Source organism: Myotis yumanensis, unplaced genomic scaffold (genome assembly GCF_028538775.1).
Source record: "Myotis yumanensis isolate MYYU_CA2020_CCGP unplaced genomic scaffold, mMyoYum1.0.hap1 SCAF_1, whole genome shotgun sequence".
Taxonomy (NCBI): Eukaryota; Metazoa; Chordata; class Mammalia; order Chiroptera; family Vespertilionidae; genus Myotis; species Myotis yumanensis.
In genome coordinates, this window is record NW_027223752.1 from 71633280 (window position 1) to 71655505 (window position 22226).

Here is a 22226-nt window from a genome sequence, read left to right on the forward strand (position 1 = left end):
TCCTCCGTGTAAGTAAAAACGGGTGGTCCCAGTATCCATCCTTTTCCTCCGCAAGTTCAGCACAGGTCTTACACCCTCAGACCCCTGATTATTTCAAGGCCTCCTGTCACCCGTTCACGTATTTCAAAGTCTTACTATAGAAGCTGGCTTTCTGCGTTTCTTTTCCCAGCTGTGGCAAGTATTTGTGATTTCCCTAAGATGTGAGTGGTTTTAAGCCCTTGCCCAGGGATGTCACGGTAAGGGATTGTATTTTCTACAGGGTCTACCCCGAGTTCCTGAATGGGAGGCTGGAGAGAGGGGAGACGGGGGGAGTTCGGGGGTCTCCTTAGCAGGGAGCGGGGAAACGAGCGGTGTCTGTGTTCCCCGGGTAATCGCGACTCCCGCCTTGGAGGCGAAGGACCGTCCCCCAAGAGCCAGAACGCCGACCGGGGAGCCGTGGCTGGACGAGCAGGTTCTCCAGCTCCCGAGCCCGAAGCTCGGTGCTGGAGGCTGCCCGGGATCCCCGCAACCTCCGGGGACCCCAGCCCCAGACTTCGGCGACATCTCCCCTCGGTCGTCCCGAAGCCAGCCGGAGGCGCCCGGCCGCGTTCCCACCCCCCTGCCCCAACTCACAGCCAGTCTCCTTCTTAATCTCTTCCAGCTCTTCGTCCCGCAGTAACGTGGAAGCGCGAGACCCCATCGCCGAGCCGGAAGCTCCTCCGCGAGCAGGAGCTCCTGAAGCGACGGCGGAAGCGGGAGGGAGAGGGAAGAAAGAAAGGGCCAGGGGTCAAGAAGGAAGAGGGCAGTGTTACCACAGCGCACTGGGGAGGGTACCCAAGGGTGGTGCGCGGGCGAGGGCGTCCCCGAGGGCGGCCAATGAGGAGCGAGGCTGCGCCGGGCGCAGGAGACGACGTCGGCGCTCCCGGCTCCAGCCCCCGAATGAATCACCTCAGCGCCCAGCCGGGTCTAGCTGGAAACGGACCCGGCCCCGGAACTGTGACGCAACCGTCCTTAAAAGGGCAATGCCACTCTGGCTCTAGCGACCGCAATTAAAGGGGCAACGCCATTTTACTCATTTGACAAGCTGACCTGCGACAGGTTTCTCACAGAACTCTAACATAGATATCCCCACCCTACGGATGGCACGGAGAAACCATAAAGACAGAAAGACAAATGCTCGCTCGGGGGACCTCTAGGGTGATTCCTGGGAACGGCTTGCTGGGAGTTGCGCTTCCTCATTTTCCAGGGCGGCCCTCTCTCCTCCTGGCCGCTGGGGGCGCTCTGCCATCGGCCTCGGGGCCGCGCGCTGATTGACTCCTGAGGAACAGCCGGCCCTCTCGTTGGCTCCGGCCGGAGGCCAACGGTAGCGTCCTTTTCGCGGGTCTCAGGTAACCGGCGCCGCGGGCTGGGAGTGGCCGAGAGTTCTTCCGTAACAGCAGCCCCTTTTCACAGCTCCAGGAACTCACCATTTGGCGAAAATTGGGACCGAATTTCCCAAACTTCCTTTGGATAGATACACCTACCGACAGAGAAGAGTGAATTCCTAGCGTATGGCTCGACTTTTCTTTGAAGTTTATGTTGTCTTAAAAACGAGAAAATTTGGATTTAATTCTTGTTTGTTACCCTCGCCCGAGGATATATTTACAGTATAACCCAAAAAAATGTATGCACATTTGGAATAATTACAAAGGCAGTGTTTATTAAAGTACATTTTCAAAATTGAGCTATCAGCTCTTAAAGTGTGTGTACATTTTGGGGGGGGGGAACACCCTGTATTCTTTTTTTAATTGATTTTAGAGAGGAAGGGAGGGAAAGAAACATCTACCCGTCGCCTCCCATACGCGCCCCACGGGGGACGGACCCGGAAACCTGGGCGTGTGCCCCGCGGGGATGGCACCTGCCGCCTCTGTGACCCCGCCTTTCCGCCGAAGGGACCACGAGCCAAGCAGCTGAGCCACGCGGGCCAGGCCTGCAGTTTATTCTCATGGCCTGTGTGTGTTTTCTTGAAAACAAATGCACCCGGTAAATGACAGGCTCTCAGGTGAACTGGTCCTTGGCCTGTGGCGTCAGTGCCTTGAGCCCTCCTCCCCGCCCCTCCAGTGCGGGTTTGTGCGGAACCGGTTCGAGTCTAACTATAACCGTTAGGCCAGTGGTTCTCAACCTTGGCTGCACATTAAAATCACCTGGGAATCTTTTTAAAATCCTGATTTCTGGGCCTCATCCTCCGGAAATTTTGTTTCTTTTTATGGGGTGAGGCCACAACATTAGTAACAAAGAAACAGAATTTCCAGAGGATGGGGCCTGGAAATCAGGATTTTAAAAAGATTCCCAGGTGATTCTAATGTGCAGCCAAGGTTGAGAACCACTGGGTTGAGCGATGGTTAGAACAAATCCTGCCCTCCATCACTGAGTACCTGAGCACCCGGGGACTGGCACGCTGCACGAGTCAGCTTGGCTCACTAGTTTTAAGCTTCACCAAAAGCTCTGACAGCTTAGCAGGAGACCGAGGGAGGTCCCACTCTCACTGAATTGTTTTCAGGACTGATTTGCTCTTGTCCGTAGTGAGGTCTGCCTTTGTATGCAGAGGGTGATCTTTTGGATTTGCCGGTCTGGAAGCCATGGGAGCTTCTTAATCTTGCAAGTATAGGTGTGGTAGGAAAGACTTGATGTCAGCCAAGTGAATGTCCCTTTTCCGACTCTGCCCTGAAGCCCATCTCTGGATTTTGACCGTAGTTTTTCCTTCCTAATCTTGAATCTACCGTTTGCAGCTGTCCTCTGTGAGAACTTTCTTTGTGTTAATGTTTTTTTCTTTAATGTTTCTTAAGCTTCCTTACGCTCCAAGCATTTCACAAACTTTTATTTCTTATGTATCATTTAAGAATATAAATTAATTTTTTTGCCTCTATTAAGGGCTTTTTTTTCCCAGTTTTATGCCCTTTTTTTGTGTCTGTAGAAATTCCCCTTTTGCCTGTTTGGATTGCCTTGAACAATGAAGAATGATTTTTCTCAGACACTCTGGTGACATGTTTTCTCTGGATGCTTTACACCTGGCCTTGCCCTACATATGCTCTTCACTAAGGGCCTGGTTTTAGTTCAGGTTCCATTATCTTCTAAATGTGTGCCTTTGGGCAGGTGTTTTAAATCTTTAAGCCTTAGTTTCTGCATGTGTAAATTAGGTAATGGTTGTTGTAGGCAACAAGTAAAATTTGTGAAAGTACTTGCTACACCTTAAAATATAAAAATATAGGTAATTTATCTGGCTAAAATTGCTATGTATCTTCTCATCTTCTTCCTAGTTGAATTATGCCTTAATTATTCCATCAATGTTTTATTTTATTGTTAAACTAGAGGCTCGGCGCACAAAATTCATGCATGGGTGGGGTGCCTCGGTCTGGCCAGAGATCGAAGCCCATCGATCGGGGCCGATCAGGGCCAGCTGGGGGAGGTTGGCTGTGGAAGTGCACTGACCACGAGGGGGTAGCTCCTGCGTTGAGCGTCTACCCACTGGTGGTCAGTGCGCATCATAGCGACCGGTCGTAAAGGTCGCTTAGGCTTTTATATATATAAACTAGAGGCCCGATGCATGAAAATTCATGCAAGAGTAGGCCTTCCTTCCCCCAGCTGCTGGCAATGGCTTCCCACTGGCATCTGGGACCCAGGCTTCCCTCCTCTGGCCACCCACAGGCACCTGGGATCCCGGCTGGCTTTATCAGGAAGGATGTCTGGAATGACGTCCGTAGGACATCTGGTCTAATTAGTATATTACCTTTTTTTTTTTAAATATATTTTATTGATTTTTTACAGAGAGGAAGGGAGAGAGATAGAGAGTTAGAAACATCGATGAGAGAGAAACATCGATCAGCTGCCTCCTGCACATCTCCTACCAGGGATGTGCTCGCAACCCAAGTATATGCCCTTGACCGGAATCGAACCTGGGACCCTCCAGTCCGCAAGCCGACGCTCTATCCACTGAGCCAAACCGGTTTCGGCAGTATATTACCTTTTTATTATTATATAAATAGGTTGCAAATTCACTGGTTCACTGTTTGTAGTGTGGCAAAGGCAAGCAGCATTTATCTATTTATTTATTTATTTATTTATTTTGTTGTTAATTCTCACGTGAGGATATTTTTCCATTGATTTTTAGAGAGAGTGGAAAGAAGGGGGAGAGACAGAGACAGAGAAACATCCATGTGAGACACACACATTGATTGGTAAAGGCAATCAGCTTTTCAATTTAAACCACCATAGAGGAAAATTTATCTGGGATTCTAAAAATAAGGACATTCAAACAGTAGGATTGTTCTAAAAGATACTATTAAAAAAAGATTCATCTTTTAAATTACAGTATTACACTTAAGAATATGAGTATCTACTATGGCTAATAGTTATTTCTACAAGGTAAAGTTTTTTTATACATTTCTGCATTATCATTTTTAATGAGCATGCATCACCTTCACAAAAACAGTTGAATTTTACAAAACTAGTGTATGGCATTTGGCAGTTTAATCTGTTAGGCCAGTGGTCCGCAAACCGCGGCTCATGAGCCACATGTGGCTCTTTGGCCCCTTGAGTGTGGCTCTTTCACAAAATACCACATGTGGGCACACATGTACCGTGCAATTGAAACTTCATGGCCCATGCGCAGAAGTCGGTTTTCGGAAAGGAGATAGACTAAACAAGTATACAAGACGAGTGTGGATGGGAGAGTTGGAAGGGGTCGACCTCAGCGAATGTACCTCAATCAGATTGAGGACATTTTTAGCAAAGGCCAGCTTAGGAGTACCCTAATTAAGTTAATAACAATGTACCTACCTATATAGTTTAAGTTTAAAAAAATTTGGCTCTCAAAAGAAATTTTAATCGTTGTACTGTTGATATTTGGTTCTGTTGACTAATGAGTTTGCCAACCACTGTGTTAGGCTGCAAATGACTGCTTGGTGATACTACAGCAGCCCAGTGACTGAACTGTGGCCAGAGTGGGATCAAATGGCCCTTGCAGTGAAATGGCAGCTGGAGTGGTAATGAATAAATTGTGATAGTTTTAAATCACTTATAATTTGGTTGGTTAAAAATGTCAAACTCTGGCCTAGCTGGCGTGGCTCAGTGGTTGAGCATCAACCTATGAACCAGGAGGTCACGAGTCGATTCCCAGTTAGGGCACATGCTTGGGTTGTGGGCTTGATCCCCAGTGTGGGGTGTGTAGGAGGCAGCCAATCAATGATTCTCCCTCATCATTGATGTTTCTATCTCTCTCCCTCTCCTCTCCTCTCTGAAATCAATAAAAATATATTTTTTATAAAACGTCAAACTCTGGAAATGTTACTAACCTGGAAGAGGATAGATTAGAGACATTTCTGGGTAAATAGTTTGTATTGCAAATGTTTTGCCAATGTCAATTTTTTTCATTCGTTCTTTTAGTTTTTATGGTTGATATTAAAAAGATATATGTACCTGCCATTAAAAGTTTCTAAATATTCTGCTTATTCATTTAGCTAAGGAAGAAAATGTGGTATTACCCCATTTTATAGATGAAGTCATCAAGCCTACCTTACCTTAAGTCCTATGGTTTTCATTTCCCCATGTATAAATTAGAGTTGGTGCTTACAATGATCTTTTTCTCATTATCATTCTAAAAGGATAAACAAACTGAATTACTCTTATATTTTTATTTTTCTTGTCTCTTACAGGTATAGAGAAAGAAAAAATAACCCCACTCCCCCACCCCAAAATATTTTTTAAATCATAGATCTCTTTTATTTTCAAGTGCTTAGATACTTAAAGAAGATTTCTTGAAGACTGCTTTTGGAATAAAAAAGCATGGATCCCAGCAGTGACTACCATTACCTCAATCAGATTTTGTGGAGAAGGGTGAAACTCACATTGGTTTGTGGCATCTTTGAGGGAGTGCTCCAGCATGTGGACCCTAACAAGATTGTTGTCTTGAAGAAAGGTCTCTTTTTATTTCTCATAATCTTCTGCTGTTTAAGAAATTCATAGCTTAGTTTGGGTGATGACTGGGCTCCACTGGGATTATTAGTAGGCATCATTCCTATTTTAGGAAAGGGTAGGAGGAAGATTAGAATGCTATTTTCCCTAACAGCAACATGGCTGCATATGCTAGCTTGTCCCACTTCTCTACTTTTATTGACATGATAGTAGAAAATTTCAATATATTTTTAAATTGGGTAATTCTTTTAATTTTTCTCCATATGCATCTTGAAATTTAAAATACTCTATTAGATAGAATTGCTTTTGGCTTTAACAGGCAAAGTCACAAAGGCAGTTATTTTTCTCATGCAAAAAAAGAAGTCAGAGATAGGCTGCTTAGTAATAGTGCAAAGGCTCAAAGATACCAGGAGGGACCAGGGGTCTTGTGCTCCTGCTCTGCAACCTCAGTGATTATCTATTATCCTTTGTCATAAAATAACTTCTATCTCTTCCAGCTGCATTTCTGGTTTATTATAAAGGATACAACTCAGGAATAGCCAAATGGAAGAGGCTCAGAGTTTCCGTGCCTTCTCTGGGTGTGCCATCCTCCTAGCTCCTCCATGTGTTCACCTTGAAGCTACAATATTTTTTAAAATTGATATTAGAGAGAGGAAGGGAGAAGGATAGTGAGAAACATTGATCGGCTGCCTCCTGCACACCCCCTACGAGCATGTGCCCTGACAGGGAATCAAATCCTGACTTCCTGGTTCATATGGTGATGCTCAACCATTAAGCCACACCAGCTGGGCCTAACATGTAGTTTTCAATTAAGCCAAAATATGGACATGCTAGAATAGTTGTTTTCCTGGCATGGTAAATTTCAAGTTCATAATTAAAACATACATAAATGGCCCCAGTCAGTTTGCTCAGTAGATAGAGTGTTGGCCTGTGGTCCAAAGGGTCCCAGGTGTGATTCTGGTCAATGGCATGTACCTTGGTTGCAGGCTCCTCCCCAGCCCAGTCCCTGGTCGGGGCTCCTGCAGGAGGCAACCAATCAATGTGTTTCTCTCACATGGATGGTTCTCTCCATCTTTCCCTCTCTCTTCCACTCTTCCTAAAAATCAATGCAAAAATACCGTCAGGTGAGGATTTAAAAAAAAAAAAAGACATAAATGGCATTTGAGATTAGTTTTATTGTTAAGCCACATTATGACTTTTGTGGGCTAGGAATAATTCATTCAGTAACCATTTATTGATAGTTGTATATACCAGGTACTGTGTAAGGTACCAGGGATATAGATAAAAATGACATAGTCCCTATTCTCAAAAAAACTTAGTCTGGTAAAGAGACATAAGCAAGTAGAAAAATATACAGTAATGTAGTGTTATATCCTTTTTTATAGAGGGACAAGATGCTATGGAAACACAAAGGTTCAGCTAATTTCCATCTGAGCATGGTAGGATTAGTACAGTGGGGAAGGCGTCCCTAATGGCAGAATTGATGCAGAACTTCATTCAGGTGAATAGGAATTAACTGGATGGGAAGAAAGGGAGGCTGTTTTAAGTCAGTAGTTCTCAAACTTTATCTGTGCATCAGGATCACATGGGAGACTTGTTAAAACACAGATTGCTTGACCCCCCTCCAAGAATTTCTAATTCTTAGGTCTGGGGTGGGGATCAAGAATTTGCATTTCTTACGTTTCCCGGTGATGCAGATGATGGAGAACATGGAGAGAACTATTGTTTTAAGCAGAAGTTGCAGTATGTACAAACATATAGAGACATGAAAATTTGGTGCATTCGGAAAACCTAAGTAAATTTCAGTATGAAGATGTGAGAAATAGGCGTAGACAGATGAGAAGGACCTTACATGTCATAGCATTTGGACACTTCTGAAAGCAATGAGGAACAATCTGAAAGATTTTTAAGTGGGAGGCATATAAGTTTTCAAGTTAGTTGCTTGAAATTTTTAATGCTGTGCTATTGGGAACCATGACCAGGTGCTAGAAACAGATTTGTTTCCAGGGGCTTAAATGCATTAGGAGTTTATTCTCATATTAAAGAAGGTAGACATCCCAGGCATACTCCTCAAAGTTGGCAAGGATCCAGGGTTTTTCATTTTCTACTCTGCCATCTTTTTAGCACATGGCTTCAAATCTCAGAATAATTGGAGTTACAGACAGGAGGAAGAGGGAAGATGGGGAAACCGGTGTTCTATCCAGCTGAATCAGCCCCCTTAAAGAGGTGCCCTGGAAGCCCAGTAGGTCACCACTCTCTGCAGGGAGATTGAGCACGTTTCTAGCCTGAATAAATGGCATTGAATAGACAACAATCAGTAAATGTCTCATGCTTGTTCAATAATCCTTCAGTCCAGATGACATATTTTGGTATATTTTTTCTAGTCTTTAATAACAGATTTATATAGGTGACATAAGTCTTGTATATCACATATACAATTTTTTAGTTAACACTGTAACAAGTATTTTCTCATGTTTTAAAATTTCCATTTAATAAGGCTAAATATTTTAAAGCAAAAAGCTTAAAAACTTTCAAAATATTTGATATATTTTATAATTATAAATTATAATAATTTTTACTTATAAAATACAATTTTATATTTGTACATTTTATGTATTATTACACTTTATAAAATAAAATGTAATATTATATTTCATAATCATTTTCTTAGGAATAGTCCTAGAAGTGAAATTACTGGGTGAAAATTATGGATATTTTAAATGGTTGTTTTTTTTAAGTATATTTTTTATTGATTTCAGAGAGGAAGGGAGAAGGAGAGAGTGATAGAAACATCAATGAGGAGAAAGAGTGCTCGCTTCGGCAGCACATATACTAAACTTGGAACGCTACAGAGAAGATTAGCATGGCCCCTGCACAAGGATAACATGAAGCATTCCATATTAAAAAAAAAAAAAAAGATGAGAAAGAATCATTGATTGGCTGCTTCCTGCACACCCACATGGGATTGAGCTCACAACCTGGTCATGTACCCTGAACGGAAATGAAACCATAACCTCCTGGTTCATAAGTCAATGCTCAACCATTGAGCCACACTAGCCGGGGAGAGTTTAAATATTTGTGGCGTTTTTTTGAGATTTAAAAAAATTTTTTTTAATTGATTTCAGAGAGGGGGAGAGAGATGGAAACATCAATGATGAGAGAGAATCATTGATCGGTTGCCTCCTGCATGCCCCACACTGGGGATCAAGCCCGCAACCCGGACATGTGCCCTCGACTGGAATCAAACCTGGGACCCTTTAGGCTGCAGGCTGATGCTCTATCCGTTGAGCCAAACCGGCTAGGGCAGTTTAAATGTTTTTTATGTATATTTCCAAATAGTCTTTCAAAAGGGTTGTGTATTATTTTGCTTCTAGTAATATGTGAGTAAATTACAGTAAATAATCTAGCTTTGGATTTTTAAAAAAATGCTCCTTGATTTTTGCTAGTTTTATGGACAAGTGAATTTCATTTTGGCATGTTTTAAAATATTTCTAGAGAGATTGAACATATTTCTTTACACTTGTTTCCTGCTTTTATGTACTATTTGAACAAAGCCAGTGTGTGTCATCAGGGAGAAACTACACACAAAGGAAATAGACAGGAACTATTCAGACAATCAAGGGACCCAATGCAGGAGAAATGATGGAGCTTGGGAAGGAATGGAGAAGAGAAGACAGATTCTATAAATGCTTAGGAGATGGGATGAGTAACTGAGTAATCATTAGGTAAAGAGAATGGAAAATGACTCCTACTTTTATGACTCAGAAAATTAGGCGTATAGTAGTTATTAATTGACTAGAGGCCCGATGCACGAAGATTCGTGCAAGAATGGGCCTTCCTTCCCCTGGCTGCCGGTACTGCCTTTGCTCCAACAGGAGCTGCCTTTCCGCCTTCGCTCCAGCCCGGAGCTGCCTTCCCGCCTTCCCACGCTGCCCAGAGACCCAGAGTGGCTGGGAGCGGTGCGGAAGGCATGGCGATGACGCAAGTGTCCCACCCCGGCCCCCGACCGTTTGGCACCTGTGTATGCAAATTAACCGGCCATCTTTGTTGGGTTAATTTGCATACTCCTGATTGGCTGGTAGGCATCATGAAAGTGTGGTCAATTTGCATCTTTCTCTTTTATTAGTGTAGATAGAAATGGGAAGAGATGCAGATTTATTGCTTCCTAGGAAAAGATATGATTTCAGTTTGAAAATCTTAAGTCTCTTATTAGTCAGTTGAAAACGTGAGTGGAATTCAGAGAAATATTCCATATTAGAGAAATAATGCATGTCAGGACAGCTACAGCTAGGAAGTTGATGTGATCATTCAAGAAGAAAGAAAAAGGATGAAGCACATAACCCTGGAGACTATCAATGTGCAGGCAGAGTTGGTAGAGGCAGCTAAGGAGACTGGAGGCAAACCAGGGTGACAGTGCAACACTGGTTATGAGGTGCATATTAAAATCATTGAGACCTGGGTTTGAATTCTGACTCTGTCTTTTACTAGCAGTAAAAGACTTGAAGCAAGTTATTCAAACTTTCTGAGCCTTAGATTCCTCCATAATAGAGATAATTAAAAGCATAATAGGTGCTTTGATTTTTCACAGAGAGGAAGGGAGAGAAATAGAGAGTTAGAAACATCGATGGGAGAGAAACATCGATCAGCTGCCTCCTGCACATCTCCCACTGGGGACGTGCCCGCAACCCAGGTACATGCCCCTGACTGGAATCAAACCCGGGACCCTTCAGTCCGCAGGCCGACGCACTATCCACCGAGCCAAACCGGTTTCGGCACCCCTTGTTCTTTATACTGCTTGTTTCAAGGCTATAGCTTTATAATTTGTTACTGACTCTTCATTCTTTGGGGGAAAATAACTTGGGAATTTTTATAAAACTCAGATTGAGCACTTTTGAGAGATATCATACTTTTTTTTATAGTTTCAGGGCTCATTCTTTTTTATTAACCAATTGAATTATTTTCTATAACAGTGAAGAATGTGGAGACTGGTCGAAGTGTCCCAGGAGTGAAGATGTTTTTTGGGCATGAGATTGTGAATGGTGAGAGCTTCATTGTCCTAGAATGCTGGTATTGGGATTTGCAGGGGTAAACTCACTGCACTGCCTCATTCCAATATTTGAAAAAAAATGATTGTTATCTTGCCTTTAATATTGTATTTATGAACTCTTAAATAAGTTAGTATTTGAGAATTGATCCTTACCTTACTGTTTCAATGGATATTATGAGCAAAAATAGTCTTAGAGAATTTTAGTCATCTTGGTTTTTACAATGTGAGGATTGCTAGTGCTCATTACAAGAGACTCAGCCAGAGGCAGAGTTAGGAATCTGAACAGAAAGGAATTGTCACCCTAACCGGTTTGGCTTAGTAGATAGAGCGTCGGCCTGCGGACTGAAGGGTCCCAGGTTCGATTCCGGCCAAGGGCATGTACCTTGGTTGTGGGCACATCCCCAGTGGGGAGTGTGCAGGAGGCAGCTGATCGATGTTTCTCTCTCATCGATGTTTCTAACTCTCTATCCCTCTCCCTTCCTCTCTGTAAAATATCAATAAAATATATTTTAAAAAAAGAAAGAAAGAAAAGAATTGTCTTGCTCAGCAAGCAAGTTTAACACTACAGGTTCACAGTACATTCACAAGCTCTTATCTGAAACCTTGGGGCCAAATTTTTCAGAATCCGGAATTGCACTGGACATTTGGAAAAACCTAACACAGAGTATATACTGTTCATCTATACTAATAAAAGGGTAATATGCTAATTAAACCGGGAGACCTTCTGGACAAAGCTATGGTGGCAGGGTCGAGGCAGAGGCAGTTAGGAGTGATCAGGCCAGGAGGGGAGGGCAGTTGGGGGTGATCAGACCAGCAGGGGGGCCAGTTGGGGGCAAGCAGACTGGCAGGGGGGTAATTGGCGGAGATCAGGCTGGCAGGGGGGACAGTTGGGGGTGAGCCGGCTGGCAGGCAGAGTGGTTAGGGGTGATCAGGCAGGCAGGCAGGTGAGTGGTTAGGAGCCAGCGGTCCCGGATTGGGAGAGGGATCCCAGATTGGAGAGGGTGCAGGCCAGGCTGAGGGACACCCCCCGCCCCGCTTCATGCACGAATTTTGTGCACCCGGCCACGAGTATTACATAACACCTCAAGCAGATCTAGGCAGCACTCTATAATAAAACACATTTCTACAGAGAAATGGGTGGATAATCATACTAAGTGGAATAAAATAGGACTATAAGTAGTATGTCAGTTTAGGTTTTGCTGCCAAAAGAGTCACAGGAAAAAATTTTTATCAGAGCTTTTTGGGTTTTGGAATCACAGGAAGCAGCTCGGTTCTTTATTTCTGCCAACAAAAGCCATTTAGCAAGAGTAGGTCCAATTGTTTGCCTGAAATAGTATAGAAGCTCATCTGGTCAGTGTGTTTCAAACAAACCATATGGACTAAGAAAAGGGCTGGGAGAAAGAGCTGTTTTTGCTTTTAAGAACTCAAAAGCAGAAATCCCTCCAAGGAGGAATAAAGATCAGTGCAGGGAAGAGAAGGTGGTGAAGTCTGAGATCTGGGACTGCCTAGAGCTCTGCATTTCTTACCATTGGGGCAAATATGAGTAAAGGAAAGGACTTCTGTAAACAAGAAATTATTGCTGCTTGAAAGTTTACTTTGTTTTGTGAGAGAAGTAGAATTTAGGGAGAGATGAAAATCTCACCAAATTAATGACTGCCAATCCAGATCCACTTCTAGCCAGCTATCTAACTGTCCTTTGTCACTGAGTATGCTACTGTAAAACTCTGTCCCTTGACCATCTTTTTATAATCTCAGTGATGGTGGTGGCAGTAGTGGGATTCTTTCTTTTCTTTTCTTTTCTCTTCTTCTTCTTTTTTTTTTTTTTTTTTTGGTTAATCCTCACCCAAGGACATTTTTCCCATTGAATTTTAGAGAGAGTGGAAGGAAGGGATAAGGACAGAGAGAAGCATCAATGTGAGAGAGACACATCAATTGGTTGCCTCCTATATGTGCCCTTCACTGGAATTGAGCCCACAACCTTTCAGTCCACAGGCCGATGCTGTAACCACTGAGACAAACTGGCTAGGACAGTAGGGGGGGCTGGTCCCATCTGGGTTTCTGAAAATATTCTTTTGATTTCAGAGAGTAAGGGAGAAATAGAAACATTGAGGATGAGAGAGAATCATTGATTGACTGCCCTACACTGGAGACCAAACCCGCAACCTGGGCATGTGCCCTGACTGGGAATCAAACTGTGATCTCCCGGTTCATAGGCCAATGCTCAACCACTGAGCCACACTGGCTGGGCTTGTGAAGTGTGTTTTAAGTATTAGCCTTTGAAGAGAAGCACAGCTCTGATCTGGCACAAAGCTAGGTTATGGATGGGTTTATAAAGGGAAGTGAAGGAATCACTACTACCATCTCCTCACAGGAGAATACTAACCACTGATCAGCTTTGTGATCTGTACACATGGATTTCATCTCCTCCTAAATTCTTTCTCAGGACTTAGTCTTTGTTCATAACTTTTAGATGAAAAAGCTGGCCTTCTCCTTTGTCCTGTGGCTTAATCAGACATGGAGGGGTCTCCCTGAAAAGCACCTTGAATAGAAATTGTCATGATGAAGGATAATAATTGATTTCAGTGTTTTTAGTGAATTTCACTTTCTCTGACCCAGACTCTACACTTCCAGGTAGTTTAGGGGAAAGAGACATTTGATAGTGGCCCTTGAGAGCCTTTTTCCCTGAAAAGTAACTAATGCATACAATTGAATCTAAGATGCCATTAATTGTAAGGTACACTATTACTTTCCCACCCTAAGAAAAAAAATAAAGGCTTTCAATTGTGAGTCATATCCAATTTCAGAGCTGTTTAAAATGTGCATCTTAGAGTCGATATATAACATTTCCCTACGTTCCTACACTGCTGGGTTAAAAATAAATGGTTTCAGAATCTCATGGAATGTTTTCTCATATCTTTTGTGATTTTGAATCTAGCTTTTATTACTTTTCATGTCACTGAAATATTAATGTACTAGCTTGTGAGAGTTTGAAAGGGATAGATTTGTAAGTGATTTTATAAAAAAAAACCCATAACAGTACATAGTATGAAGAAAGATGCATTGGAATTGAAATGAACAGAAAAGAAAAGATATTTCTAGAACCAATCTGTATGACCACAGAGGTGCCCTGGGACAAAAAAAGGTAAACAGAACATGTAGAGAGTTTCCTAATCCTGCTGAATGGCCAAGGAAGCTACAAAGGGACATAGTATTAGTAGTCTTTACAACCTAAGTGTCCATCGATAGACATTTGGATAAAGAAGATGTGGTACATATATGTACAATGGAATATTACTTGGCTATAAGAAAGAATAAAATCTTACCATTTGCAACAACAGAAACAAATTCAGAGAACCAACTGATGGTTGCCTGATGGGGTAGGAGTTCGGGGACTGGGTGAAAAAAATTGTGAAAAGATTAAGAAGTATAGATTGGCAGTTACAAGATAGTCATGGGGATGTAAATTACAGCATAGAAAATATAGTCAATAATATTGTAATAACTAGAGGCCCAGTGCATGAAATTTGTGCACAGGTAGGGTCCCTAGGCCTGGCCAGTGATCAGGGCCGATCAGGGCCTTCCTTCCCCTGGCTGCCGGCTGCTGGCTGCCAGCCAGGGCCTTCCTTCATTGCGCACTGCCCGCTGGTGGTCAGTGCACGTCATAGCGGGTGGTCAAACTCCTCCCAGTCGGTCAAACTCCTCCTGGTCGGTCAAACTCCCAAGGGGACAATTTGCATATTAGCCTTTTATTATATGGGATTATGTATGGTGCCAGGTGGGTACTAGACTTATTAAGGTAAACACTTCATAAGATATAAATGTCTAACCACTATACTGTACATCTGAAACTAATATAATATTGAAAAATATTAATATTAATATCAATATTAATATTAATAATTGAAAAATAAAATATTAGGAGTCATCAGTACTTTGGATAGTCTTTTCTACTCTATTACTACCACATAAAGGCCTCTGGGGACTAATATTTCATTTCCAATTATTGTTTGTGGTACATGGACAAACTGTGGACAGGGGCAGATGGGGGTGTTAATTGCTTTTAGATTGGAAACTGTTGGAAGCCATTTGTTTCTTTTACAGTGGAACTACTGGATGAAGTGGAACAAGGTACAGTGGGAGAAAAAGCATCCTCTGTTAGGTATGATGGAGTATTTTTCTTAATTATTATGTTACCCAAATGTACACATTAGAGTAGAACGTCTTGACTCTAATTCACTAGTTGGGTAATAGAAATGAGAAAAAATAGATGGATATTTTCTTCCATCTGTATTTTATTATCTTTCAAATCTTTTTTTTTTAAATCCTCATGTAAGGAGTGAGGATATTTTTTCCATTGATTTTTTTTAAAGAGAGAGAGTGGAAGGGAGGGGGGAAGGGGAGAGGAAGAGAGAGAAAGAGAGAGGAACATCGATGTGTCACATTGATTGGTTGCCTCCTACACACACCCCATCCAGGGGCGGGGATGGGACCTGTGACCCAGGTACATGCCCTTGATTGAGAATAGAACAGGCAACCCTCCGGTGCCTGGGCTGATGCTCTAACCACTGAGCATGCTGGCTAGGGCTTCTTCCATCTTTAGATGGCATATTCAAATGAGTGTAAGCAGTGGATGAATGGGGTCCTCTATGAAATGGAGATCTAGAGTTCTTATCATTGATGTGTGGCAAAATCTATGTATGGCATTAGCAACAAAGAATAGTTCACCTGAGTATTGTTTTTTGTAAGTATAGTCTAAATACAGAAAGAACCAAGTTGGATGAAATGAAAGATGAAGACTTAAATATATGTGAGCCTCCTCCTGCCCCTGAGGCACCAACCACCTCTCTTCTGAATGACCTCAAGTACAGCCCATCAGGTGAGTACTGGGTTTTCTATTTGTTTGTTTTTTTTGTTAATCCTCCCCCAAGAATATTTTTTCCATTGATTTTTTAGAGAGAGTGGAGGAAGGGAAAAGAGAGGGAAAAACACTGCTGTGAGAGAGACACATGGATTGGTTGCTCCCTGAACATGACCAGACCAGGGCCAGGGATCAAACCTGCAATCCAGGTACATGCCCTTGACCAGGAATCAAACCTAAGTCCTTTTGGTCCCAGGTCGACACTCTAAACACTTAGCAAAACTGGCCAGGGCTGGGCTTTCTCTATTGTGGTTCAGCACTCTTCAGAGTTGGCAGAACCCTAAGTCAGGGTTCCATATGGAATGCTCAGCTAAGCCATTGCTTCTTGGTCCTGAATTAAGATAAAATATCATGATTCAGTTATTTATTTAATATTTGAGTGCACACTATATTCAGACAATGGGTATACTGTTACCTCTTTGAGCTCTGGTGGAGGAAATAGACACTAAATAATTAAAATAAATAGTTTAATATATAGTATGCCAGTGCCAAATGCTATAAAGAGAAAAAACAGAAGAATAGAAGTCTGGCCCGGCCATTGTGGCTCAGTGGTTGAGCATCGACCTATGAACCATGAGGTCACGATTCGATTTCTGGTTAGGGCATATGCCCGGGTTGCAGGCTTAGTCTTCAGTGTGGAGCCTGCAGGAGGCAGCAGGTCAATGTTTCTCTTTCATCACTGATGTTTCTATCTCTCTCTCTCTTCCCCTCTTCATCTCTGAGATCAATAAAAATATATTTAAAAAAAAAGTAGAAGTCTGTGAAGAGGGTGGTTTTATAATTTAGGGTGTCCAGGACAGGCCTTATCGAAATGGTGACATTTGAGTAATGGCCTGGAGGAGGTGAGGGATGGAGCTGTATAGATATCTATGGGAAATATTTTTTAGGCAGAATAAAGAACAAATACAAAGACCCTGAGAAAGAAACATGGCAGGATCTTGACATAACAGCAAAGAGATCAGTTTAGCTGGAGCAAGGAGAGTAGTAGGAGATGAAGTGGGGTCAGTGAATCATGGAGGAAGTTGTAGGTTACTGAAGGGACCTGTACTCAGAAGTGAGAAGAGAAGCCACTGGAGGATTTCTTGTCTTTAATGAGTAAGGTTGTAGAGGATCTTTTAATGTGCTTATTTGCCATTAAATATCTTTGGTAAAATATATTCATATATTTTCAGATATGTTCATATCTTTTGCTCATCTTCTTATTGAAGTACTAGGGGCCCAGTGCACGAATTCATGCACCTTGAAAAGAACTGTGGGCTTCGAGGCTGCAGTGGGCACAGGGGCGGATCTCTGCCATCCTCTGTGCCCCTGCCTGGCCCCTCCCGCCATGGCCCCTGGTCCCCTGTTTGCCGGCAACCCACCACTCCCACACGCTGATGTCACCAGCCCCGCTCACACCCACTGATAGCGTGGAGCAGTTGGGGCCAGCACCAGCAGCAGGTGCGAGCTGGGCCAGTGCCATCAGCAGGTGCGAGTGGCAGCTGCTGCCCTGATCGCCCCTCAGGAGCAGGGGGAGGTGGAGAAGCCCTCAGGGGCGGTCAGGCAGCCACTGCTTGAACCCACTGATGGCGCTGAGTGATCGGGACTGGTGCTGAGCACCGACACTACCTGCAAGTGTGAGTGGGGCCAGCGCCAGCGGCATGTGTGAGCACTGGGCGGGCCCGTGGTGTGCAGGAGCAAAGAATTTTCAGTAACCACCAGAGGCTTGCCCCAATGACAGTGACCAGTGCCCCACCTTGGTCTGGCGCCCCACTCACCTGCTCCACTATCCCTTCACGGCCAACGCCCGCCATGTTCCACACACATCCCCTGGTGGTCAGCACACATCATAGCAACCAGTTGTTCAGTTGTTTGGTTGTTCCTGTTGTTCTAACGTTCAGTCTATTTGCATATTATTATATAGGATTTTATTATTCAACTAGAGGCCCGGGGCACGAAATTCATGCACTGGGCGGGGGGGGGGGGGGGTGGTCCCTCAGCCCAGCCTGCCCCCTCTCACAGTCCAGGAGCCCCCAGGGGGAGTGGGCCTAAGCTGCAGTCTAGCCATGTAGGCTTGGAGCAGGTGCCCTGTGTGTGAGTGTGTGTGTGTGTGTGTGTGTGTCTGCTGGGGGCCTTCCCCCACTGTATCTGAGGTTGGGAGCAGGCACCCAGTGTGTCTGTGTGTCTGCTGGGGGCCTTCCCCCAGCCACAGTGGAGGCTCGGAGCAGGTGCCCTGTGTGTGTGTGTGTGTCCGCTGGGAGTCTGCCCCCAGCCGCGCCGCACCCTCTGTGTTGATCATTCAGGCTTGGGCAGAGCCCGGCCGCCCCTCCAGAGCTGGTCGGACCATGAAGGAGTCTTGACCTCATTTGCATATTACTTCCTTATATATATAGATTAGAGGCCCGGTGCACAAAAATTTGTGCACTCGGGGGGGATGGGGGGTCCCTCAGCCCGGCCTGTGCCCTCTCGCAGTCTGGGACCCCTAGGGAGATAACGACCTGCTGGCTTAGGCCTGCTCCCGGGTGGCAGAGGGCAGGCCCAATCCCTAGGTGCAGCCCCTGGTCGGGCTCAGAGCAGGGCCGATTGGGAGGTTGGGGCACCGCCCTCTGTCACACTCAAGGCAGGGTTGATGGGAAGGTTGCGGTGCCATCCCCTGTCATGCACAGAGCAGGGTCGATCAGGGGGTTGGGGAGCTCCCCCCGTCACACACAGAGCAGGGCCCATCAGGGGGTTGGGGAGCTCCCCCCCTGTCACGCACAGAGCAGGGCCGATCAGGGGGTTGAGGAGCTCCCCCCTGTCACGCACAGAGTAGGGCCGATAGGGGAGTTGGGGTACCACCCCCTGTCACACACAGAGCAGGGCGGATCAGGGGGTTGGGGCACCGCCCTCTATCACCCACAGAGCAGGGCCGATCAGGGGGTTGGGGCACCGCCACTGTCACACTCAGGGCAGGGCCGATGGGGAGGTTATGGCTCTACCCCGTCACACATAGAGCAGAGCCTTGGGGGGGGGGGGGTTGGGGCGCCACACCCTGTCACACACAGAGCAGGGCCGATCAGGGGGTTAGGGCGCTGCACCCTGTCACACACAGAGCCGCAGGGCGATCAGGGGGTTGGGGAGCTTTCCCCTATCAGGCACAGAGCAGAGCTGATCAGGGGGTTGGGGCGCCTTCCCCTGTCACGAACAGAGCAGGGTGGATAGGGAGGTTGTGGCCCCGCCCCCTGTCACACACAGAGCCGCAGGGTGATCAGGGGGTTTGGGCGCTGCCCCCGTCACGCTGATCCGGGTGCTGGGAGGCATATTACCCTTTTACTATATAGGGTCGAGGCCTGGTGCACGGGTGGGGGCCGGCTGGTTTGCCCTGAAGGGTGTCCTGGATCAGGGTGGGGGTCCCCACTGGGGTGCCTGGCCAGCCTGGATGAGGGGATGATGGCTGTTTGCATTTGGTCACACCCCCTTCAGGGTGGGGGTCCCCACTGGGGTGCCTGGCCAGTCTGGGCGAGGGGCTGAGGGCCGTTTTCAGGCTGGCGGGTGACTGAAGCTCCCAACTGCTCCTGTTTTTCTTTTTTATTTATTCTGGGCCAGCTTTAGCTCTGAGGCTTGGCTCCAGCTCTGAGGCTTCGGCTGCTGAAAGCAGGTATCTGGGTTTGTTTGGGTTCTATAATCGAAACACTGTTTCAACTCCAGCTCTGAGATCCCGGCTGGCTGAAAGCAGGTTTCTGGGGTTTTGTTTAGCTTCTATATTTGTAACAATGTTTCAAACTGCAAGCTCAGAGGCAGGCAGCGGCAGGTGGAGAACGTTGGAGTCCTCCATCACTGAAGCAAGCAAGCCTCATGTTCGCTTCAAACTGCCTGGCTGCCGGCCGCCATCTTGGTTGGCAGTTAATTTGCATATCGCCCTGATTAGCCAATGGGAAGGGTAGCGGAGGTATGGCTAATTACCATGTTTCTCTATTATTAGATAGGATGTTAGGAGTTCTTTGTAAATTCTGAATACAAGTCTTTTCTCAGATAAATGCTTTGCAAGTATTTCCTCTAAGTCTATGGTTTGGCTTTTCATTCTCTTTAAGTATCTTTCAAAGAGACTAAAAATTTTGATGAACTACAATTTTTCCATATTTTCTTTTATGGGTTATGCTTTTGAGGTTATATCTAAAAAATTTTATCACAACTCAAAGTCACATGTTTTCTCCTTGATGTTTCATAGCTTTAGGTTTACATTTAGGTCTGATTCATTTTCAGTTAATTTTTATATAAGATGTGAGGTATGGATCAAAGTTCTTTTTTGCATGTGTATAACTTTGTTGAAAAGACTATATTCTCCACTTAATTACTTTTGTACCTTTGTCAAATATCAGTTGCCTATAAATGTGTAAGTTTATTTCTCAACACTCAATTTTGTTACATTGATTTAATTTTCTATCTTTACACCAATAATAGACTGTTTTGTTTACTATTGATTTATTCTTGAAGTGAGGTGGTGTTATTTCTTTTTTCAAAGTTGTTTTGGCTATTTTATGTCTTTTGCATTTCCCTATGAACTTTAGAATCAGCTTGTTAATTTCTACCAAAGAAAGAACCACCACACTCAAAAAACAACCCTGTTGGAATTTTTATTGGGATTGCATTGAATTGCTAGATTGGGGAATATTGGCATCTTAACAATATTGAATATTCCAATCTATTAACCTAGTATATTTTTCCATTTATTTAGATCTTTATTTTTTTTTTTTTTAAATGTTCAATTTCTTTAATCAAAGACACAAATTTAAAGCAGTAAATACACTTTCCATTCTCAAAGGATCTTCACTATTGAGTATAATACACAGGCAAGCTCATACATTGCTGATGAACATATCAATTGGTTCAGTCATTCTGAAGGATAATAGATTGTATGTATCAAAACCTTAGATTTTACACATCCTTTCATGTAGATCTTTATTTCTTAGCAATGTTTTGTAGTCTTCAGCATGTCTTACATATCTTTAGCCATAAGTATCCCTAAGTATTTCATATTTTTATACTGTTGTTACTGTCTTAAAGTTTTTATTTTCCATTGGAGAGGTTATTTTGTGTGTTTATGTTTTTGTAAAAAATGTATATTTTTATTGATTTCAGAGATGAAGAGAGAGGGCAAGAGAGATAGAAACATCAATAATGAGAGATAATTATTGGTTGGCTGCCTCCTGCTTGCCTCACACTGAGGATTGAGCCCGCATCCTGGACATGTGTCCTGACCAGGAATCAAACTATGACCTTCTGGTTCATAGCTCGAAGCTTAACCACTGAGCCACACTAGAAGGGCTCTATTGGAGAGTTTTGAGCAGAAAAGTAACATGATCTGACTTCTCTTTGAACAAGATCAGTCTAAATCAGTGGTTCTCAACCTTCCTAATGCCGCGACCCTTTAATTCAGTTTCTCATGTTGTGGTGACCCCCAACCGTAAAATTATTTTCATTGCTACTTCATAACAGTAATTTTGCTACTGTTATGAATCGTAATGTAAATATCTGATATGCAGGATGTATTTTCATTGTTACATATTGAACATAATTAAAGCATAGTGATTAATCACAAAAACAATATGTAGTTATATATGTGTTTTACGATGGTCTTAGGAGACCTCTGTGGAAGGGTTGTTCGACCCCCAAAGGGGTCGCGACCCACAGGTTGAGAACCGCTGGTCTAAATGCTTATAGAAAGACTAGTGTCCTGGTGCACAGATTAGTGCACATTGAAAGTAAATTAATCAGAAGAGGGCCAGCAGGGTTGGACTGGGCGAGATGGGCTGGACACGCCCCCTCCGCATGAGCCGAGTTCCTTCAGCTGGTGGGGTTCCTCAGCCTGGCCTGTGGAGATCAGGCTGAAACCAGCTCTCTGGCATCCCCTGAGGAGGCCCGAAGTGCAAGAGGGCACTCTGCAAAGTTGCTCTTGTCAGGCAGAATAAAGAACAAATACAAGTGTGCAGTACACCAGATTTGGGGCCGACAGTGCCCCAGCAACAACATAACCCACGGCTGAAGGTGAAATCGTGTGGCCCTGTGAGGAATCAGGCTCCCTCCTCTCTGGTTTCAAGGTGCATCACCCGAGAACCGCTGCTGCCAAGTCACTGCAGCTTGGCAGCTCCTGCATTGAGCATTTCCCTCTGGTGGTCAGTGCACATCATAGCAACAGGTTGGTCGGTGGAAAGGACACTTAGCATATTATATATACATATATATATGGACAAAGGTGAATGCATGAATACCCCTTAGGAGGCTATTGAAATAATTTTACAATAAGTGAGTATGGTGAAACTTGGATGCTAGTGGTGGCAGTATGATTGGTAAGAAGTGGTGGAATTCTGGGTGTAT

At 44.2% G+C, this 22226-nt stretch overlaps 2 protein-coding genes and 1 pseudogene across 5 annotated transcripts in view; 2 read left to right on the top strand and 1 right to left on the bottom strand.

Annotated features, from left to right (window-relative positions):
* Positions 1–881, bottom strand: part of CHP1 (calcineurin like EF-hand protein 1) — a 53791-nt gene extending 52910 nt beyond the window's left edge. The window contains exon 1 of the mRNA XM_070424981.1: positions 613–881. Coding sequence (XP_070281082.1) covers positions 613–679 — 67 coding nt within the window. The 5' untranslated portion in view covers positions 680–881. The remainder of the gene's footprint in view (positions 1–612) is intronic.
* The window catches only part of EXD1 (exonuclease 3'-5' domain containing 1), a 38369-nt gene continuing 16580 nt past the window's right edge, over positions 438–22226 (top strand). Inside the window, exons 1-5 of one of the 4 annotated variants that reach the window (XM_070424972.1) lie at positions 438–1367; positions 5747–5932; positions 10899–10967; positions 15077–15134; positions 15727–15851. In XM_070424972.1, the coding sequence (XP_070281073.1) occupies positions 5800–5932; positions 10899–10967; positions 15077–15134; positions 15727–15851 (385 nt within the window). In that variant the 5' untranslated portion in view covers positions 438–1367; positions 5747–5799. The remainder of the gene's footprint in view (positions 1368–5746; positions 5933–10898; positions 10968–15076; positions 15135–15726; positions 15852–22226) is intronic. The other 3 variants (XM_070424963.1, XM_070424969.1, XM_070424964.1) reach the window with 3 other exon arrangements.
* Positions 8737–8833, top strand: LOC139000094 (U6 spliceosomal RNA; annotated as a pseudogene).